Source organism: Eretmochelys imbricata, chromosome 5 (genome assembly GCF_965152235.1).
Source record: "Eretmochelys imbricata isolate rEreImb1 chromosome 5, rEreImb1.hap1, whole genome shotgun sequence".
NCBI lineage: Eukaryota > Metazoa > Chordata > Testudines > Cheloniidae > Eretmochelys > Eretmochelys imbricata.
Window position 1 is genome coordinate 62,036,448 of NC_135576.1, and position 20,180 is coordinate 62,056,627.

The 20,180-nt window shown below is 44.8% G+C and overlaps 1 protein-coding gene across 7 annotated transcripts in view; it reads left to right on the forward strand.

The window, feature by feature from the left end:
• Window positions 1-19,734, forward strand: part of CAST (calpastatin) — a 112,604-nt gene extending 92,870 nt beyond the window's left edge. For 6 of the 7 annotated variants that reach the window (XM_077817219.1, XM_077817223.1, XM_077817222.1 and 3 more), the window contains 7 exons: window positions 30-131; window positions 8,795-8,887; window positions 9,790-9,843; window positions 10,570-10,659; window positions 13,822-13,911; window positions 15,217-15,288; window positions 18,382-19,734. In XM_077817219.1, the coding sequence (XP_077673345.1) occupies window positions 30-131; window positions 8,795-8,887; window positions 9,790-9,843; window positions 10,570-10,659; window positions 13,822-13,911; window positions 15,217-15,267 (480 nt within the window). In that variant the 3' untranslated portion in view covers window positions 15,268-15,288; window positions 18,382-19,734. The remainder of the gene's footprint in view (window positions 1-29; window positions 132-8,794; window positions 8,888-9,789; window positions 9,844-10,569; window positions 10,660-13,821; window positions 13,912-15,216; window positions 15,289-18,381) is intronic. The other variant, XM_077817220.1, reaches the window with a different exon arrangement.
• Window positions 19,735-20,180: the final 446 nt, after the last annotated feature.

Here is a 20,180-nt window from a genome sequence, read left to right on the forward strand (position 1 = left end):
TTTTCTTGAATATATTTACATTTTGCTAGGGTGGGAAAGAGCAAGACAATGCCCTAGACCTTCTGTCTGCTTCACTGGGACAAAGAGAACCTGATCCTGATGAAAACAAACCGGTTGTGGATAAAGTAAAGGTAGTAAAATATTCTCAACTTGTACCACCAAAAAGAAAGGGAACATCTGCCTTGTCTATTTTTAATGTATTTATTTTACATAGAAGAGAACATGGTACATCATTTTCAAGCACAAGAATAATTTTAGTGAAGATAAAGCATGCCTGTATGCTATGCTTAATTTATGCAGTTTTTATTGAAGAAGTTACATGCTTAATTAACCAATTCATTTCATATTTTCAATCTAAAAGATTGAAATACCAGGGTAGTCATGTTCAGATTCTTTTTAAGTTCTGTGATGAATACATAATAACTTGATGCCATCCCAGACAATTTTCTAATTGAAAACAATTAGAAACTGAAGTATGTTGTAGAAGAAAATCAAAAGTTTTTAATCCCAGTACCTGTGCAATCATTTCTGTGATTAAATTTCAGATTCTTCTCTAATCTTCATTTCTTAAGTGACTTAGATCACCTGTTCTTAAATTGAGTTTTATCACATTACACATCACAGAGTAAACTAATAGAGTGTTAATAATATTCTTGAAATTCATGTTCTTCTGGGGTTTCTTTTCAGATGTGTGTGCTCAAGCCTACCCGCACATACACTTGTTGAGACTTTACATTGTACCAACTCTTTAGATATAGAGTGTTGTATTCTTCAATGCTCTTCCTGCCATTTCTTTGGTTGGCTAAAGGTTATTAGTAGAAAATAATGGAAAATTCTGCTCCCAACTGCAGGGATTAAAGGCCCAAACCTGAAACACTGAAGTCAATGAAAGATTTGCCATTGATTTCACTGGGGAAGAAGTAGGCCCATGGTACAGTTTTTTTTATTTTATTTTTTTGCTGCAAAGTTTATAACCTTTAGCAGCCTAAGAAGTTGCCAAACTGACTTTGTCCATATGTTTGCACACTCTACAGCAGAGGTTTTAAAACTGTGGGGCATGCCCCCTTAGTGGGGTGCACCCCCATAGTGGGGTGCACAGGAACACTCAGGGGAGTTAGTGGTGACACCAGATGGCTTGGGCTTCAGCTCAGCGGGACTTGGGGAGGGATTGCCCCTTCCACCCCCTAACTCACCTCTTTTTGTCTGGTTTGGGGTGATGCAACTCAAAGTGGGGGCTCAGCTCAAAAAGTTTGAAAACTGCTGCTCTGCAGCTATCAGCCTAAACTCCCAGATTTTTCAGGATGTTGCAGTTCCTGATATTCTTGGCCAATTAGGTTGTATGTTAATCAGTTCCTCTCTGGTATCTTCAGTTCTGTTCTCTACCTCCTGTAGCCTTTAATTCAGAATGTCAACATTTTGAAGGAGCCCTGGCTTAAAGTCTTAGCTTTCCCTCTTAACAGCTCAAAACAATTAGTGTTTTTGACACATTAGACAAAACCAAATTATACACTCACTGGAATGCCATTGACACCAGTAAGATTGTACAGGTTAAAAATAAGTTCAGAATTTGGTCTCTAATTTTTAAATAATTTTGTAAAGAAAGTACTGTATACAGTGATATTAAATATCCTGCAATAAATTGCCCCAAAGGGTGTCCAACAAACTAAGAATTGATGTAATAGATTAATTATATTTTTAATGTTGGCAAGTGACAGCATGAGCCCTGGGCTGGAGATAATTTGCATGTGTTAATCATCAAGCCCAAAACTTGGTATCTTTGCATCACAGTACAGTACACACATGTTAACTGCTATACCTTTTTTTTTTTTTTTTTTTTAAACACAGAAAATGTTTATAACAAATTATGATGCTTTGTTTTCCAGTAAAAAAGAGAATTCTCTAAATTCTTCTTCGAGTGCTTGGTCATGTCCATTCAGCTTAGGTGTGTGTGTTCACCACATGCACCGGTGCCAGACGCTTTTTCCCTCAGCAGTATCTATAGGGGATCAGCTCCGGTGCCCCCTGGAGTGGCGCACATGTGCTGCAGTATATAGGGCACCGCTGGTGCCCCCCACCCTTAGTGACAATGCTGGAACTGTTGCTGCTTCAGCTAGTGCTGTTGCTGCTCGTTCGTACAAACTAGTTATCTCTTGTATTGTAGTGCATATAATTTTCTGTTAGTGTTTATAAATCGCTTAGCTATAGTTCGAGACTTCATAGGCCCCGAATGGGACTTTGCCTCGGATGGGGCATGCCCTGGTCCCCAGGCTTTAAGCCCTGCAGTCACTGCAAGAGTCCCATGCCTGTTAGTGATTCACACAGCAGTTGTCTGTGTTGCTTGGACGAAGGGCACATTAGTGAGAAGTGCAAAATTTGCAAGTCCTTCAACCCAAGGACTAAGAAGGAGCACTATATTCATTTAAGAGCACTCCTTGTGGAGTTGGCCCTCACCCCGGCCCCATGGGGACCCTCCGCTGGCCGGCACTGGTCCCCATCCGTGGTTCTGACCAAGAAGCTGAAGAAGGTGGGGCAAGGCTGGTCTCCAACCTCCTGCAAGGGAAAGGATAAAACTGGGTGTGAGCAAGGTCCCGTGCCGGGCAACTCTTCACCAATGTCAGGATCTCGGACCCACACTCCTGTGGAGTGATGTAGCCCAACCTGCTCCCCGCCAGCTACCCTGGATAGCAGCAGAGGCCTCCGTCAGCTCCGGATGCCGTCCACGGCAGAGGCCCTGCAGATGGCACAAGAGATCATGTCCCTCCCAGTGCCGCCTACACGGCTCCTGCAGTTCCCCAGTCACGGGGTAAACTTGCGTTCAGACTGCTTTGGTCTCCACCTCAGTGGCACTGTTGCAGGGGACATCCTGCCAGCGCTTGCCCTCCCGTAGCCACCACGCATCTGTCCGAGATAGGCAGATGCAGCGCAGCCCCATTTGGGCACTGGCAGAGAGGCTCTAGGTGCAGTTCACCGGCTACTGGGCGCAGACCTTTGGAGGCATGCACCCCCCGGCAGGAGTTCTGGTCCCGGCACCCAGTATTTCCAAGACTGCAGTACCTCTCCATGGACCCGTTGAGGGATCGATGTTACCATTCCTCAGACCGTCAGCAATCCCCTGGGAGGGCATCGCTGCGTGTGGGCTCTTCCCAGCATCAGGCCCGTTCCGACTCCTGGTCCCTCTCCTCATTCCGGTACCGCTCATCAAGTGTGAGATATAGATCACTGGCTCCAAGCCGTCATGGATCCGTTGAGCGTCCTAAGACCCCGTTTCAGATCGGACTCTAGGCGGAGTGACCGGCACCGGTTGGGACAGAGCTACCGGTTTGCTCCGTCCTGGTCACCTGGGAGTGACTGCTCAGGATCCAGCCTCGGTTCAGAGTGAGGTTCCCTGACGGTGGGTCAAGCTCCAGTACCGGGTATGCTGTCAGCACTGAAACTGGCCCCACGGCGTCAGGCACAGCGGCTAGTGCCATAGTACCCCTGGAACCCATGTGGGTTCACCCAGCCTTCCCAGGCTGCCCGCTCGGTTTCTGGAGTGTCAGAGAGACCAGCTTCGGGTGCGAGGACCCCGCAGGTCAAAGAGGGAACAAGCCACTGGACCACCAATGGTTGTGGAGGACCCTACAGCATCAGCATCTTCCTCGTCATCACCAGACAAGTCTATAGCGAGACCCCCCCTCCCCCAGTTTCTCCGGATGACGCTAAAGTGCACCAAGAACTACTGAAGAGGGTTGCTGCCAACCTGGGTCTTCAGGCAGAGGAGCTAGAGGCACCTTTGGACTCTCTCTTTGATGTGCTCTGCTCCACAGCACTGACCAGTGTGGCGCTGCCCCTTCATGCTGGGGTCTCTAAGTTCATTAATGCTCTGTGGTCATTAATCCCTCCTCCCTGCCACCCATCTCCAAGAGGGCTGAGTGCAAGTACTTTGTGCCATCCAAAGGCCACGAGTACCTGTACATCCACCCTGCTCCCAACTCCCTAGTGGTAGAAGCTGTTAACCACAGGGAGCAACAAGGTCAACTTGGGGCTACCCCTAGGAACAAAGACTCCAAGAGACTAGACTAGTTTGGGCATAAGGTTTATTCATCTTCTAGTCTCCAGTCAAGGGTGGTCAACCATCAAGCCCTCCTGGGACGCTATGATTTTAACATGTGGCATGCCATGGCCAAGTTCGAGGGCTCTCTTCCTAAGGCTTCTAAGAAGGACCTCCTTGGAGGAGGGCATGACTGTGGTCAGGGCGACACTCCAGGCATCGTCGGATGCGGCGGACACTGCCGGCTGAACCATGGCCTCGGCCGTCACCATGCGCTGAACAGCCTGGCTGCTCCTCTCTGGCTTGTCCACAGAGGCTCAGCAGTCGATGCAAGACCTTCTCTTCGATGAGCAAGCCCTGTTTGTGGAACAGATGGACCATAAGCTCTACAGCCTAAAGGTCTCCCGCACAACCCTTAAAACACTGGGCCTGTATGTTCCTAGCCCTGCCCGCAAGCAGTATAAGCTGCAGCAGGCTCAGGGCCAGGGGAGCCACCCTCACCAGGAGCCTCCCCATAAGAAATCCAGAGGCTATAAGCAGCGTCCTAGCCAACAGCCTTCGCAGGCTTCTCAGTCGATCTTGACCCGCAATAAGCAGGCGGGCAAGTGCTCATTTTGAGGGTACTCCCAACGGCGACCTACTGGACTGTTCCCAGGATCCTCCCTCCCCTATTTTTTGCCCACCGTCTTTCTCCTTTCCTTCCTGTGTGGGCATCTAGAACATCAGACCTATGGGTCCTCAATATGGTGGCATGGGGTTACACCCTTCAGTTGCTTTCTACCCCACCATCCCACGCTCCCTCCCCGTCCCTCTTCAGGGACCCTTCTCACAAGAGTCTCCTCGTGCAGGAGGTACAGGGGTTACTGCAGCTAGGTGTGGTGGATGCTGTACCTCCAGAGTGCAGGAACAAGGGGTTCTATTCCTGTTACTTTTTAATCCCAAAGGCCAAGGGCAGTCTGCGACCTATCCTGGACCTGCGGAACTTGAACCACTTCCTAGCGAAGCTGAAGTTCTGCATGGTCTCCCGGCCTCCATCATCCCCTCCTTGGATCTGGGAGACTGGTACACCACCCTCGATCTGAAAGATGCGTACTTCCACATCACCATCTTCGAGGGACACAGATGCTTCCTCCAGTTTATGGTAGGTCCCAACCACTGTCAGTTTGTGGTCCTCCCATTTGGCCTAGCAACAGCACTGAAGGTATTTACCAAGTACATGTCGGTGGTGGCTGCTTACCTGAGACATGGGGGTATCCAGATCTACCCATACCTCAATGACTGGCTAGTCAAGGGCAGCTCCAGGTCCAAAGGGCATGTTACAATGCTGTTAGCCACCTGCCTTTGCCTCAGCCTGTTTGTAAACAACAAAAAATCCACGTTAGTTCCGGCACAGAGGATAGAGTCCATCGGAGCAGTGCTCAACTCGACCTGCACTAGGGCGTTCCTGCTGCTGGAGAGATTCAGGGCACTGGTGGACCTCATTGCGGAAGTCTCCACGTTTCCCTCCGCATACTAGGTCACATGGCAGTGTGTGCATATGTGGTGTGCCACACCAGGCTCTGGATGCGACCCCTGCAGCTATGGCTGGCAGCGGTCTACTCCCAGTCCAGGGACCACCTGGAAAAGGTCTTTACTGTACTTACCTCGCTGCGATCGTGGACCGACCCCGGAAAAGTCCTGGTAGGAGTCCCCATCGACAGCACTCCTCACGAAGTTGAGTTGGTTTCAGAAACGTCGGATGGGGGGCGCACCTCGGCACCCTCCAGACCCAAGGTATGTCGTCCCCAGAGGAGTCGATGCTAAACATAAACGTCAAAGAGCTCAGGGCGGCGTGCAGAGCATGCGCAGTCTTCCTCCCTCACCTGTCAGGCAGAGTGGTCAGAGTCCTCACGGACAACACAGCCTCGATTTTCTACATCAACAGACAAGTGGGTGCACGATCCTCGGCCCTTTGCCAAGAAGCACTCCGTCTCTGGGACTTCTGTATCGACCACAGAATCCATCTAGAAGCGTGTCACCTACCAGGTGCCAAGAACACGCTAGCAAATCACCTAAGCAGGGACTTCTCCTCTCACCATGAGTGGATGCTCCACTCAGTCGTAGCCGGCATGATCTTCCAGAGGTGGGGAACTCCCCAAGTGGATTTGTTTGCCACCAGGTAGAACAGGGGGTGCCACAGGTTTTGCTCCAGATGGGGTCTGGGCAAGGGCTCCCTCTCCAACGCCTTCCTCCTGCTCTGGACAGGAAGCTTGATGTACGCGTTCTCTCTGATTCCGCTCATCAGTAAGGTCGTAGCCAAAATCAAGAGGGACAAGGCACAGGTTATCATAATCGCCCTGGCATGGCCTCGCCAGCACTGGTTCAGGATGCTATCAAGCTTGTCAATGATCCCTCCCTGGTCCCTGCCAAACCGACCAGATCTGCTGTCACAGGATCACGGTCAACTCTTGCACCCCAACCTCACGTCACTCCACCTCATGGCGTGGATGTTGCGTGGCTGAACACTGAGGAATGGGCCTGTTCGGAAGGAGTCCAGAAGATCCTCCTCAAGAGTAGAAAGCCCTCGACTGGCAAAGTAGATGAGATTCTCTTGCTGGGCGGTCAAACAGGGCATCTCCCCTTCGCATTCTTCAGTGCAGTCGATCTTAGACTACCTGCTTCATTTGAGGAACCAAGGACTGGCGCACTCCTCTATCAGGGTGCATTTGGCAGCCATTTCTGCCTTTCATCACCAATCAAGGGGCAGACTGTGTTCTCCCATGACATGACTGTCAGGTTCCTCAGAGGCCTCGAAGGCTTTTTCCTGAAGTTCGATCCCCGGCCCCTCAGTGGGATCTCAGCTTGGTTCTGTGCAGGCTCATGGGTCTGCCTTTTGAGCCTTTGGCCTCGTGCTCACTGTCTCACCTATCATGGAAGGTAGCTTTCCTGGTGGTGGTGACATCAGCAAGGTGAGTCTCCAAGCTGCGAGCCCTGACCTCAGAATCACAGTACATGGCCTTCTATAAGGACAAGGTCCAGCTCTGGCCACACCCAGCTTTCCTTCCCAAGGTGGTGTCTACTTTCCACATGAGCCAGGACATCTTCCTTCCAGTCTTTTGCCCTAAGCCCCAGGAGAGTAGTGAAGAGAGGCGCGTTCACGCTTTGGACGTAAGAAGGGCCCTGGCTTTCTACCTAGATCAGACAAAGCCTTTCTGTAAGTCGACTCAGCTTTTCATCTCTACAGCTGATAGGATCTGTATTTCTAACTGGATCACCTCTTGCATTCGGACCTGCTATGAGTTAGTGGGAGTCCCTCTGCCGCCGATCGTCAGAACCTACTCGACCAGAGCGCGGACATCTTTGGTGGCCTTCCTGGCACATTTCCCAATCCAGAACATCTGTCGAGCCACGATGTGGTCCTTGGTACACACGTTCACAGCCCACTTTGCCATCCCTCAGCAGGCCAAGGATGATGCTGGGCTCAGTGGAGCTATGTTGCAATCTATACATCTGTGAACTCCTACCCACCTCCCGGAGTACCGCTTGGGAGTCACGTTGGGAGTCACCTACGTTGAAATGGACATGAACAAGCACTCGAAGAAGAAAATACAGTTACCTTTTCCATAAATGGTGTTCTTCGAGACGTGTTGCTCATGTCCATTCCACAACCTGCCCTCCTTCCCCGCTGTTGGCGTTTCCAGCAAGAAGGAACAGAGGGTAAGTGGAGCCGTTGGCTCCCCTTATACTGTGGAATGTGCGCACCACTCCAGGGGTCACCAGAGTCCGTCCCTTACGGATACTGTGGAGGGGAAAAACTTCCGGAACTGGTGCATGTGGCGAGTACATACACACACCTAAGCTGAATGGACATGAGCAACACCTCTCGAAGAACACCAGTTACGGAAAAAGGTGACTACCTTTTTTTGACTGTAAATGGCTAGTTATTTTTTAATATGTGCTGAAGAATATACATATATCTAATCAAATACCACATAAAGCAGCCTAAACAAAAACATACAGATTTGATTGCAGAATGAATGCTTCCCTCTTTCATATTGCATTCAGAAATAGTGATCTTAATCATCTTCATCTTAATCATATTTATGTTTAAAACCATCTCTGGCTGCAGCTAATTCTGACTGACTGTTTCCTAACTAATAAGAGACACAGACCACTGACATTTAATTGTGATATTTGGCTGACAAGAACCTTGCATTTTTATACATTCTGAGCATGGCTGAGGAGCTGCAACACAAAGCAATGGCATTATAAGAATGTTAACCTTGTGTTTGAACCAGTGCAGTAGGTGGATGAGTTCTAATGTGGTGGCATACTGTGTTGAACACTTAGTAAGCAGTTGAGTTGTTATCTTGCTGAGAAGCAGAACTGAAAATGTATTTGAAGAAAATAGTATCTGTTGTCATTTTGGGATTTTTAACATATTAAAATGGTATATCTGTTGAGAGGCAACAATTTTTCAAGCTTTATACCCACAATGCAGGGTTCATGGTTAAACAAATGTATACACATTTCCACTGATGCCTCAACTCTAGTGTATAAAAATGTTGTTTGTTCTCCTAGAATGTTTATCTAAAAAAGTACTTTTATAAGACCTCCCACTCAAAAAATTCTCTGTTTAATAAAGTCATCCTAGCATATCTATTAGTTTGGGTCACCTATTGTATGATATGCAATTACAGAAGCAATATATTACAGATTACTTTTACTAGACCCCATCATTCCAATGGAGGAGATCAGTAAGTGTTGTTTATTTCATATTCTTAGGAACGTGCTAAATCTGAATACCACGAAAAACTTGGGGACAGAGATGATACAATTCCTCCTGATTACAGGCATATTCTGGATTCAGATGAGCAGGTAAACAGACCAAGTACCTCAGTGGCTGCATTCTGAATTTAGGTTCAGTCATCTTAACACAGTGCAACAAGTCAGTTTTCCCATCAGTAGAGTTGTGTGAGCAACCATTGGAGTTACATGAGTGACTCATATCTATTGGCATTACCTATATAAATCCCCACAACGAAGATGGGAGAATAAATCCCCAAACCATTATGTGTCTGATGCAAAGAAAATGGACTGTTCCTTTTACATTGATCAAAATCAGAATGGTTAAGCCACTTCAAACAGCCATCAGTTATCAATGCAGCCAGGAAGTACTGGGATCCACCTGGCTGAAAATCAGGCCCAAGGTGTCTCAAGTTGAGCACCCAAAAACAAGGCACACAAAACTAGTGGACACTCTTGAAAACTTAGGCCTTAAAATCACTGTGACTATTATTCTCTTCTCATCTTAGTAAAGTATTGTAAGATCTGTGGATGAAAAACATTACATAAATACTGTTGTTTTTGTGGAACCTGTAAGAATAAAGTCTTGTGAAGCTGTCACTCATTTTACTGAATCACTGCCATGCCAAGGGAGTGAAAGATCTTGCTCAACAAATTGGAGCCAGACAAAGTGTGTCCCAACCAATTCTCTTCAACTGGAAGGATACAGGGGAGATGCAGGGTCTTCAGGGGGACATTAAAGCAGGGGAAAAACATGAGATCACAAGAATCTGATGAAGGAGGCCGTGTAGGTATAATAAATGGATTGTGAAGTAGATAGGACAGTAAAGCATCATAAATAAAATTACTGTGACTAGTAACTAATACTGTCAAGTGAAGAATGTAAGAGCCTATTTTACTTTCAGTTTGATTCATCAGCTCAAACTAAGGGTTATATAATAAATGCAACCATTTCATCCTATCTGCTTTTTAAGGGTAAACCAGTAAAGCCAACAGCAAAGGAGGATGTGAAACCCAAAGAACCAAAGGTAAAAGTCATTACAGGTTTATTCTGCACTGATCCCTTCCTGTGAATCGAATGGTGTTCTAAGCAATGTTGTCTTTGATTCAATAGCACTGTATTTTGCAAATTCTCAAAAATGCTGTTGAATAGATGTAGAAATACTGTGCTTATTTAGGTGAGAGTAAATACTTTCAAATGGGCAACTCTTATAATGTAGATATTACACATACAAAACTACATTAAAAGAATGTTAAGTTTGTAAAGTCAAGTACTGAAAAGTTCAGAAATGCCAGTATTAAGGCTGCATGTGCAGTCTGGCAATCCAAAAGTAGGCAGACCTACCAGCTTCACCTGTAATAAGAACGTGGGGACTAAGATTTTCAAAAATTAGTTCTTAAAAGAGTATTTAAGAACCTAAATAAGTAGCCTCACTTTCAAAAAGTGCTGAGCATTAATAACTCTTATTGATTTCAAAATAGTAGCATTTTTTGAAAATGAAGAAACTGGGTTAGGTCCTTAAATATGGATTTGGGAGTCAATTTTTAAAAATTTCAGCCGTGTGATTTCAAGGAGCTGTATCTACACTGGGAACAGAACTATGCTGTCTGAACAGCTTTGTGGATTGGGCATAAGTGCTAAGGATTTTTTTTTTGGGTTGGTTGGTTTTTTGCTTTAGTTGATCATTTTAGAGTCCAATCTGTGACTCCTTTTGCATTCTATGCTTTATGACTGATGATAGTTTCTATTGCAGAAGCCTACAGATAACTCTGCAGCTATTGCTGCTCTATCAGGGGACTTTGATAATTGTGCAAAAACTCCTGCCACACCACAAGACTCAAAGGTAGGACATTTTCTCCCAAAGGATTTGCAAAATAGTATATTTGCAGGACTGCCACAGGCATAGGTTTGCATTACATTTCTTTGTTTTGGCTCTGTTTGTGTTTAGACTTACACTCTCCCGTATAAGAGCATTTGAGAGGGTAACTTAAAGGGACACTGTCAAGGCTTCATTGTTGGTCTGACATACTTTTAGAAGAAGTGTGAGAATTAACTGGGTTCAAAAAATAACTCAATAAATTCATAAAATCATTGGCTATTAGCCAAGATTGTCAGGGATGCAACCCCATGCTCTGGGTATCCCTAAACCTCTGACTGCCAGAAGCTAGGACTGGATGACAGGGAATAAATCACTTCATAATTGCCTTGTGCTGTTCCTTCCCTCTGAAGCATCTGGCACTGGCCATTGTCATATGAAAGGATACTGGGCTAGACCATGGGTATGGTCATTCTTATGTTCTTATCCAGGGGATCCCAGTTTTTTCAGTTTTCTTCCTTGGATGAAGATCAGGAGGAAATAAGAGTAGATATATAAGTAGGGCTGGAGTTGGGTGTGGCCTTGACAGTGAAGGATAGGAGGGAGGGATAGCTCAGTGGTTTGAGCATTGGCCTGCTAAACCCAGGGTTGTGAGTTCAATCCTTGAGGGGGCCATTTAGGGATCTGGGGCAAAAATTGGGGATTGGCCCTGCTTTGAGCAGGGGGTTGGACTAGATGACCTCCTGAGGTTCCTTGCAGCCCTGATATTCTATGATTCTATTCTATGAAGACAAAAATCCTATTGAAATAATTTTCAGAGCAACAAGAGAGGAAGGTGGATTTCAGTAGCAGCATTTGTATAGACTGGGGTGGGACAAGAGGAAACGGGGAGGCAGAGAGAAGAAATCTTGACTTTATTACTGCAAGAATGACCAGGGTTTAGGGGTAGGTTGGAACAAAGAGGAAAGTGAAGGTGTTGTAGAAGTATTGATAGAAGGGCAGACTTGACAGAGTCTGAAGAGAGCTTGGATGTGTGAGGGAGCAGGGGAGAGAGAGAATTCAAATACAACGTCAACATTGCCAGCCCATTTGTTGGGGAGGATAAGGGAGTTGACAGCAGGGATGAAGAAGCAAGAAGAGGATTTGGGATGAAAAATGAACAGGTCAATTTGTATCATATTGAGTATGAGACTGTGGTAGGACATTCACTTGGAAAGGTCAAAGATGCAAGTGGAGATGTGAGACTGCACAGAATGGGAAAGGCGGGTGGTAGGGAGGTATGTTTGGGAGTCAGCAGCATAGAGATGGTGCCATAGATAAATCTTTGGGAATGGATGCTGCTGCTCTGGAGAATGTAGAGGGAGATGAGGGAGCTGATATGCGACTAAATCTGGAATTGGAGAAAAGCACTGTGAATGTCAAACTTCCTTCATGCTTGCTGTCCCCCTCAATCCACTTGGGCTGAGCCAGCAAAACAGCACTCTCATGGCCTTTTGTATCATTGGAAAAATGGATCCATTCTAAATAGCTCATTTGACGTGACCAGAACACACTGGGGTGATTGGGGGATATTAAGTGCTAAGTTTCACAAACTGTGTTGTTAGATTTTCTAGAACTGCTCACTGCTGGCTAAATTACGCTTCATTTAGTCAACCCCTATATAAATTTCTTTGCTCCGATTTGCAAATAACCACCCCTAGCTCCCTCACCCACAGACAGAAGAAATCGCATCACCTGAGTGGGTGAAGAGCCTTCGTTCTCCACCGGCTTCCCACAGTAACAGCACTGTCTCCATGCCAGTTCTTCCCTGCCTCACTCCTGGCCACCTGATGTGATCCACTTCCCCTGCTTGTTTCCAGCCTCGGGGTCAAATTGGGAACTGGCAGCAGTGGAGGGTGTCACTTTAGGAGCACAGTGTGGGAGAGGAATGGGGACTCTCAACTGGGAAGAGGCAAATATGGTTGGGATTTTGACCACCTGAGAGTCTGGACTCAGCCTGGCCTCCCAGCAGTCAAAAATGAATTTTCCTGCCCAGCACAGCAACTTCTACTGGCCTCCTTGGAAACTGAGCCAGTTCACAAGCGACCCCTGTGAGTTATCTGGTTTTCTCAAGGTTAAGACGTAAAACACCCAATTACTGAGAGACACATACCAGTAATGTCCCATTTCAAACATTTACTGTGATTCTGTCATGTGATTTCTTGTTTGTTCCATGCTGCCAGTAAGAAATGCCCTATTAAACTGCAGGATACAGTTCCCAAAAAGGGAGGTGATTCTGTTTCCAGAGAGGCCCTCTGACTAAAGCAGAACAATAGGAAGCTGCCTGGTCGCCTCCTGGCTTCGGGGTGGAGACAGCGACAAGGTTTAACTACATCTCTCTTTCCAGTGATGGAGAACTTTTCTCAGGACTCCCCAGCATTGATAGGAGAATAAACAACAAAATTCCCTTTGTTACATGAGTTCAACCTTTGCTAAGTACATTAAATAAAATATATTCCTGAACTGTAAATACTAATTTATTAGTTCTCATTCACTGCTTGACAATGCATCCTGTTCATCTCCTCCAAATAAACTTATTTTTTTCCACTAGGACAAGAAGAGTGGTTGTTTGGGGCTGTTCTCTGGACTTGTCTCAGATCTCTTAGCAGTTGTTGGCACCGATTTTTATGACTCTGTACCCTGACCCATTTAACCCTTTCCTTAACCTGACCCTTTCTCACACTGTATCTGATTCAAGTGTTAGCCTAATCCTAGAAAGAAACTCTTTGCTTGAGTAATCAACAAAACTAAATGAGAGTAACTTATTTCTTTATCTTTCCAAAACCCTTTCTTGCTCAGCATGCACACACAACATGAACCGTACATCTTCAGTAAGCCATCTAAAGATATGATGTCTAAATAAATGGTTCAAGTCCCATAAAAATATAGTTTGTCTGTCTGTGGAGTGAGGGGCAGATTCTCAGGTGCAGTGCACCTGCTTTGTACTGAAGATGGAATCTGGCCACGTAGCCAGTACAATAGGCCACCAGACGATCAGCTTCATTATCTCTGCCCTTTCTGCTGCCAGACCACAGGGCTTCTCAGTACTTAGACAGGGATGTAGCCCAAATATTCTAGATTCTATTTGATTCTGGAAGATGGTAACTCTTCTTTTTCTTTGTTTGAAAGTGAATTTGTTTCTGATGACAGGTGTCAGGATTAGAGGACAAAAGTGGAAAGGAAGCTGCCACCACAAAACCAGCCACAAAGGATGGTGGAAAACCTGAAGATCCTAAAAAGGTAGAACCAAGTCCTAATATGAATAGGACTGGATTGTTGAACAATATGAGTGTGGAGATGGGAAACTTGGATCTGGAACCATTTTATTTGGACATTAGTGTTTGGGGAAAGTGTTCTCAAATAATAGGTTCTGTTTGACCCACTTTTGTATGTATGAAAGGGAGTGGCACTTAATTATTTCTGGAGATGCTGTGGACCTGCTTTGGCTTAAAAAGGTGTCTGCTTCAAAGGAGGGTAAATCCCATGCAGCATACCAGGTAGATGTGGGCTCTGTCTAGTCATATGTTCCTCAAGACACTCAAACTCCTCATTCTCACCTTCAGAGCTTCCTGCCCACAGTCCTGTGCTTGTCTGTCACAGCCCTCCTCACCCCACTCCCTTTGTCTACTTCTCCCACTTGTGATTCCACCCCTTCTTTCATCTCCTTTGTCTGGAGCAACCTTTCTCCTCTCCTGCTTCCAGTAACCTTATTCTCATATGTCAAGTCCCTCGTCTTCTCCCCTTTTGTCATATGTTTTATCTAATCATTAAATAAAAAAATCTGTGCCTGTATATAAATATGTATGCAGAATGAATTTGGTGGATAGGGAAAGTGTGTGAATTTTTTATGTAGTGCATGTCTATAGATGGATATATACTTAATATAAGCAAAACTGCAGAAAGGACCCCAAATGTTGCTTGGATTTTCAGCAACCCGTAAAGGATCATAGAAACTGGAATTAGACATGGAAAAGACCTAGCCCAGTTAATTAACTGATCTACCATTTATTCCTATGAGCCAGACTTATAACATCATGTATATCATATTTTTTCAGTGATGGTGATGAATGGCATTTTTCTTTACCAGGAAATTTGCTTTCCAAGGCTTTTGTTTAACAACAGTTGAGCTGATTTGCAAATTGTAATTTAAAAGCATTGCATCAGGAGCATTTTATACTAGCAGTTAGGAGGACATTTTCTAACGTTAAAAGTTGTCTGGCTGCCGATAGCTATTGCCTATAGCTATGGCCCAGTAGATGTCAAGATAATAGTGAGGGAGGAGATCAGCCACACATGCCAAAATAAAATATGGGATACAGAAAAATAAGGAGAAATGGACCCACATGAAGTTACAAATACATTTTGCAGAATGATGGCCTTTTTTTTTCTTCTCCCTGTTACTGCTGATGAGCATGTCTCACAGATGCAGATCATTTAGATGCTGTCATTATCACTTCTAATCTATAATTGTTGTGTTATTTTGATTCTTAATCTGAAACAGTAAATTATAGCTCATTCATGCTGTGTTTTACTTTTCCTTTTTAGGCAAAGGAGCAGTCCTCCAGTGCAAAATCCGAGAGCCAAAAAACAAGTTAAACTTTAATATTACAGTATTGGGTAAGATTTCTCTTTAACCCATTGTCTTTATGGTAACTAAGAGGATCTGCTTTAATGAACCATAATTACATTAATGAGATGAGACCATTTGACAAGCCCAACTGGAACCAAGTTGTAGTTCACTTTTAGACCAAATACGCAGGACTTCGCTGTAGAGAATCCTAGACAGGAAATCCCTGCTATCTCCTCTAGCACAGGCTCCTCTCAAATTCCACCAAACCAGAATAGAATTGGTTCCTGCAATTCATTTGCAAGAGCTTTTGGATAGTTTAATTTTAAATATTTCAAGTGATGCCACTGCTTCCTTTGTGAGACCATTTCACCGACTAATAACCTTCACTGTCAAAAAGTTATTCCTAATATTCTATCTAAAGAGTCTGTCTTCGAGTGCTGGTCCCTCGGTGTATTCCCACTGTGGGCATGCACGCGCTCCATGTGGCCAGAGAAGTTTGAAAGCGTGTCCATTGGTCTACACATGCACACTTGCTCACCTCATGCCTCGGACTGAGGAGATAAAAGGAGTTGCAGACTGACGGCCTCTTCAGTTCCTTCTCAGCTCCACATGGGTCCAGGTTGGAACCTCCAGTGTCCAAAGCTTCAGCTTTCTCCTTTTTCTGTGAACATATCTACGTCTATTTATTGGTAAACAGTTTTTGAAGTGTTTAGTGTTTATAGTTTTATCTGATAACCATAAGACACTAAAGCTAGTTAGCCTCCCCATCATGAGAAGCCCCCACCCCGTTCCTCATGTGGGGTACTGGACTATGCCCAGGACACAGGGCTTCAAAATTTGCGCTTCCTGCTCCTTCTCGGTCAGCAACAACCACCAACACTGCTTGCACTGCCTCAGGGAAACCCACAATACGCCACCAAGGTCCGCTGTCTGGTATTAGTTCCCCAGTCATACACAGAAACAGCAGAAACTTCACTTTAGGAAGTATCTAATGAACAAGCCATGAGGCTGCAATCGGGCCCAGGCCAGGGAACCCTCTCACGCCACCCTGTACATCTGCCTGACTCAGCAAGGAGTGTGCCTTGTACCACGACATCCAACTCAGGAGCAAGGGAGTCCACATGTATGCCTCACTGGGGTCTTGTCAAGAGAGCAGGGAGCATTCTCACAAGCATGAAACTAAATCCTCCTTCAAATGCACTTTGAAGAAATCAGATTCAACCCTGCCTAAACTGAACAAGTCTCCAAGCTCAGCCCAAGAGAATTTAGTATGTCCTAAGTCCTAGGGGTATGACAAGAAAGATCAAAAGTCTAGGGCTCCGTCAGCACTGGATCGTGACCAGGCAGCTGTGGTGCCTCTTGTACCACCCAAACACAAACCCCAGGCTCTGTTGGCACCAATGAAGAGCGGTCACTAAGAGCATCAGTTATCTGCGGTACTGACTGTATTCCATGGCTATGGCACAGACTGTCTCTGCTGTGACTCCTCTAGTTCAGGCAAACAGGACCCCTCACGCTCTGGGAAGAGCTGAGACCTACGCTCCTCCTGAGGACATCTTCACTTTCCCAGGTCCAGTGTCTCCTGCTCCATTGGGTCGCTCCCTCTCATCCATCCACGCATTATGCTTTTGACTTCTCCGCTGATGCATCCTCTGGAATGGCAGTCCTTCGTTCGGCTCTGCCATCTGCATCTTTGCACCCTTCTCCTACTTGAGTATAGCTTGTCAGTCATCCACAGCAGAATACACATAGGGACCAGCACTCGCAGAAGAAGAGAAAGATACTTACCTTATAGTAACTGAAGGTGCTTTATTCCACTACCTGCCCTCCTTGCTGTCTGCTTCAGATCACTGTTTTGTTCACAGTGGAAAAGGAAGTGGAGAGGAAATCTCTCTGCTCCCCCTTTATCTCCATGGTGAGAGGCATGAGGTGAGCAAGGGTGCGTGTGCGGACCAACAGACAATGCTTTCAAAATTCTCTGGCTTTGGAGCTCATACCCACCGACAATGGAATACAGATAGGGACCACATCTTGTAAAACCTCCAGTTACTATAAGATAAGTAACTTTCTCTTATGTCTTTATTCCTAGATATACCCTCTAGTACGATGATACTTTATCTTGAGATTTACACCCTTAAAATATGCACAGGCAATTCTATTAACTGTTAGTCACCGATTAGTTATATGTAAGGCCCTACCAAATTCACAATCCCTTTTGGTCAATTTCATGGCCAGAGGGTTTTTTAATTAGTTGATTTCATGTTTTCAGATGTTCACATCTGAAATTTCATGGTGGTGTAACTGAGGGGTCCTGACCCAAAAGGAGGTCATGGAGGAAGGGTTGCAAAGCTGTTGCAAGGGGTTGCAGGATTACCACCCTGCCTTCAGAGCTGGCTCTGAAGGCAGTGCAGAAGTGAGAGCTTTCTGCAGCCAGGGGAGGTACCTGGAGGTGTGTCTGATCTCCACTTGAAAGCAGCCATGCAGGGGAAGAGGAAGTCCCATCCCTCCACAGACTGGCCGGGATTAGCAGTTGGAACCTGGTACATGGTAGGAACCCCTGGGTGGGGTGCCCCGAGCCCTGGTCTTGCCACTCCCTTCCAGTAGCTAGATATCATAGGGAAGGTCTGATTTCATGGTCCTTGAAGTCTTTTTCAAGGCTGTGAATTTGCTAGAGCCCTAGTTATATGGTATATATTTAGACCTTTTAATCTTTCCTCTTAATACTGTCCCCAAAGCCTTTAATCATGTTTGTTGCTCTCTGAGTCCCTTCTAACGTGTTGATCTATGTGTCATTGATGTCCCCAGAAGTAAACACAGTTTTCTACGTGTAGAGACATGGTGAAATCCAATGTGAGAGAGTTTGGTCATTATCTTCAATGGAGCCAAGATTTCACCCATAGACAGGACTTATCAGTTCTCTGTATATGCAGCCCAATATCATCTTTGTCTCCTTTTGGATTATTACACTGCATATGATAATACCTAAATCACTTTTGGTATTACTTCTTCCTGGGATTCTTTCTCTGTGTTGTGTATTATTATCCTCAGATAAAGTAGCTTATGTTTTTTCAAGTTGAATTTCTTTTTACATGTCATATGTTTCACTGAATTTCTTCTCTGGAACCATTTTTTTCTTCCAGGTGATCGGCACATAGTGTAAAAAGTCTTCATTCTGCTGGTGGCAGTTATTCCCAAAGAACAAAAGCTAATGCAAGAGCGTGAGATTATTCTGAGTGGTTTTTGTACAGTGGTATTTGCTGGAGGTTTTTCATATCATATTTCCAGGAATGAATTAGGGTGTTTTTTGTTTTTTTTCTAATCACTCATGTTATTGTATTGATACATTTTGAAACTTTGTTTGTAATTTCTTCAGTTCTGAGAGGGAAAGGATGCTTTATATTTGTAAGAAGTCTATTTCATAAGAACTTAATAGCAATTCCAGAAACAGCCTGCAAATTTTTGCACATAATCTCCACATAGTGCCTGTAAATGTCAGTAGAGTTCTCTAGGTATGTGCTAGCATTTTTAACATTGCAATGAATGCATTAAGCATTCTAGGAATGTAATGAGTTTTGGTTATCCTTGGCCTTTCTAGGCTGGCTGTATAAGGTATTTCTTTGGATGAATTATTGGTGAGAAATCATAGATCAATCACAGATATTTACAGGATGGCAAATTAATAGATGTATCATCTCATGGACTCCTAATAATAAAATGTCAAAAGTCTGGACAGTACCTTTGTTGCAGTGTAAAAAAGAGTCTCCATTCTCTCAAATTACATCACTACAACTGTACTCTTATCCTCTTTGTGCCAGGAGTTTCCTGACTTCAGATGCTAATGCGAGTCACCTGCACTCCTGGCCATATCATACTGCAAGAGAGGGAAAGGGGGGCCCTGGAACTTAGCAAGAGTCAAATGAATGGGAGCTCCAAATCAACAGAAAGTGTGGCATTTCTGCAATAATACCAAGTCTCTGCCTCTCCATCCTCTATTGAAACTCCCAAAACGGGGTGCAAGAGCAGAGCAGAAGTTAATCCTATAAGGAATGGCATTAACTTCCATGAACTATATTTACATGGTCCCCAGGGAAACAGCTGGCAAAGAGCAGCCGTTCCCTGGCAACCACATTGTAATGCTGAAGATGAGGATATTCTGTGAGCTGTTGCAGATGTGCTACTTTCCCCAGTTTCTGTGGGTTTTTCTCTTCTTTGTGCCTCACAGCAGAGGGAAGCATAGTGCTATAAGTGCAAGATTCTGGTGTCCTTACTCACAATGAGTAACACTATAAACAGTTTAATTGACTTCAAGGAACTACTCAGTGAGAGGTAATGGTGGATGAAATGTTAGCCAGGATTTCAAAATCTGGTCCTATCTATCTTGTGTTCCACACAACCATTTTCCAAAGACCTAATATGGAGGATAATCAGAATTATGACAACCTGACAGTCTGTATTGAGAGCCTGTGTCACACTAATAAAGTTTTTAGAATGTATTACTGTGTATGTCCTATTGGTTTTATCGTCCTATTTCCAATTGTGTATTATTGAACAACTCACTAAAGACAACAGAAGTATGTCCGGTAGAAATCATTTAAAAACTAGGCTTTGGGGTATTAAAAATGAATGCAGTGCTTTGTGCAAAATCAGTTAAATGTCTGTCATCAGATCTTCATGAAAACCAAATGTATTAACACCATGAACGTAAAATCAATTCAGAGATATAACTACTATTCTTTTTCTTTTTCATGTCCATCTAGAGCATACTCAGTCTTCTCTTTTCTGCAAGTAGTTAGTTACTTTGTAGTTGTATAGTATAGTTAGTTTTAGGTGAAAGGATTGTGTTTTTTCCCTCTCTTCCCTATGGAAGACTTGTCTTCTCCTGACAGGGCAGGCCTCTCTTGCCAGGAGGCTGTACTGATAAGCAAGGGGATTCCAAGTG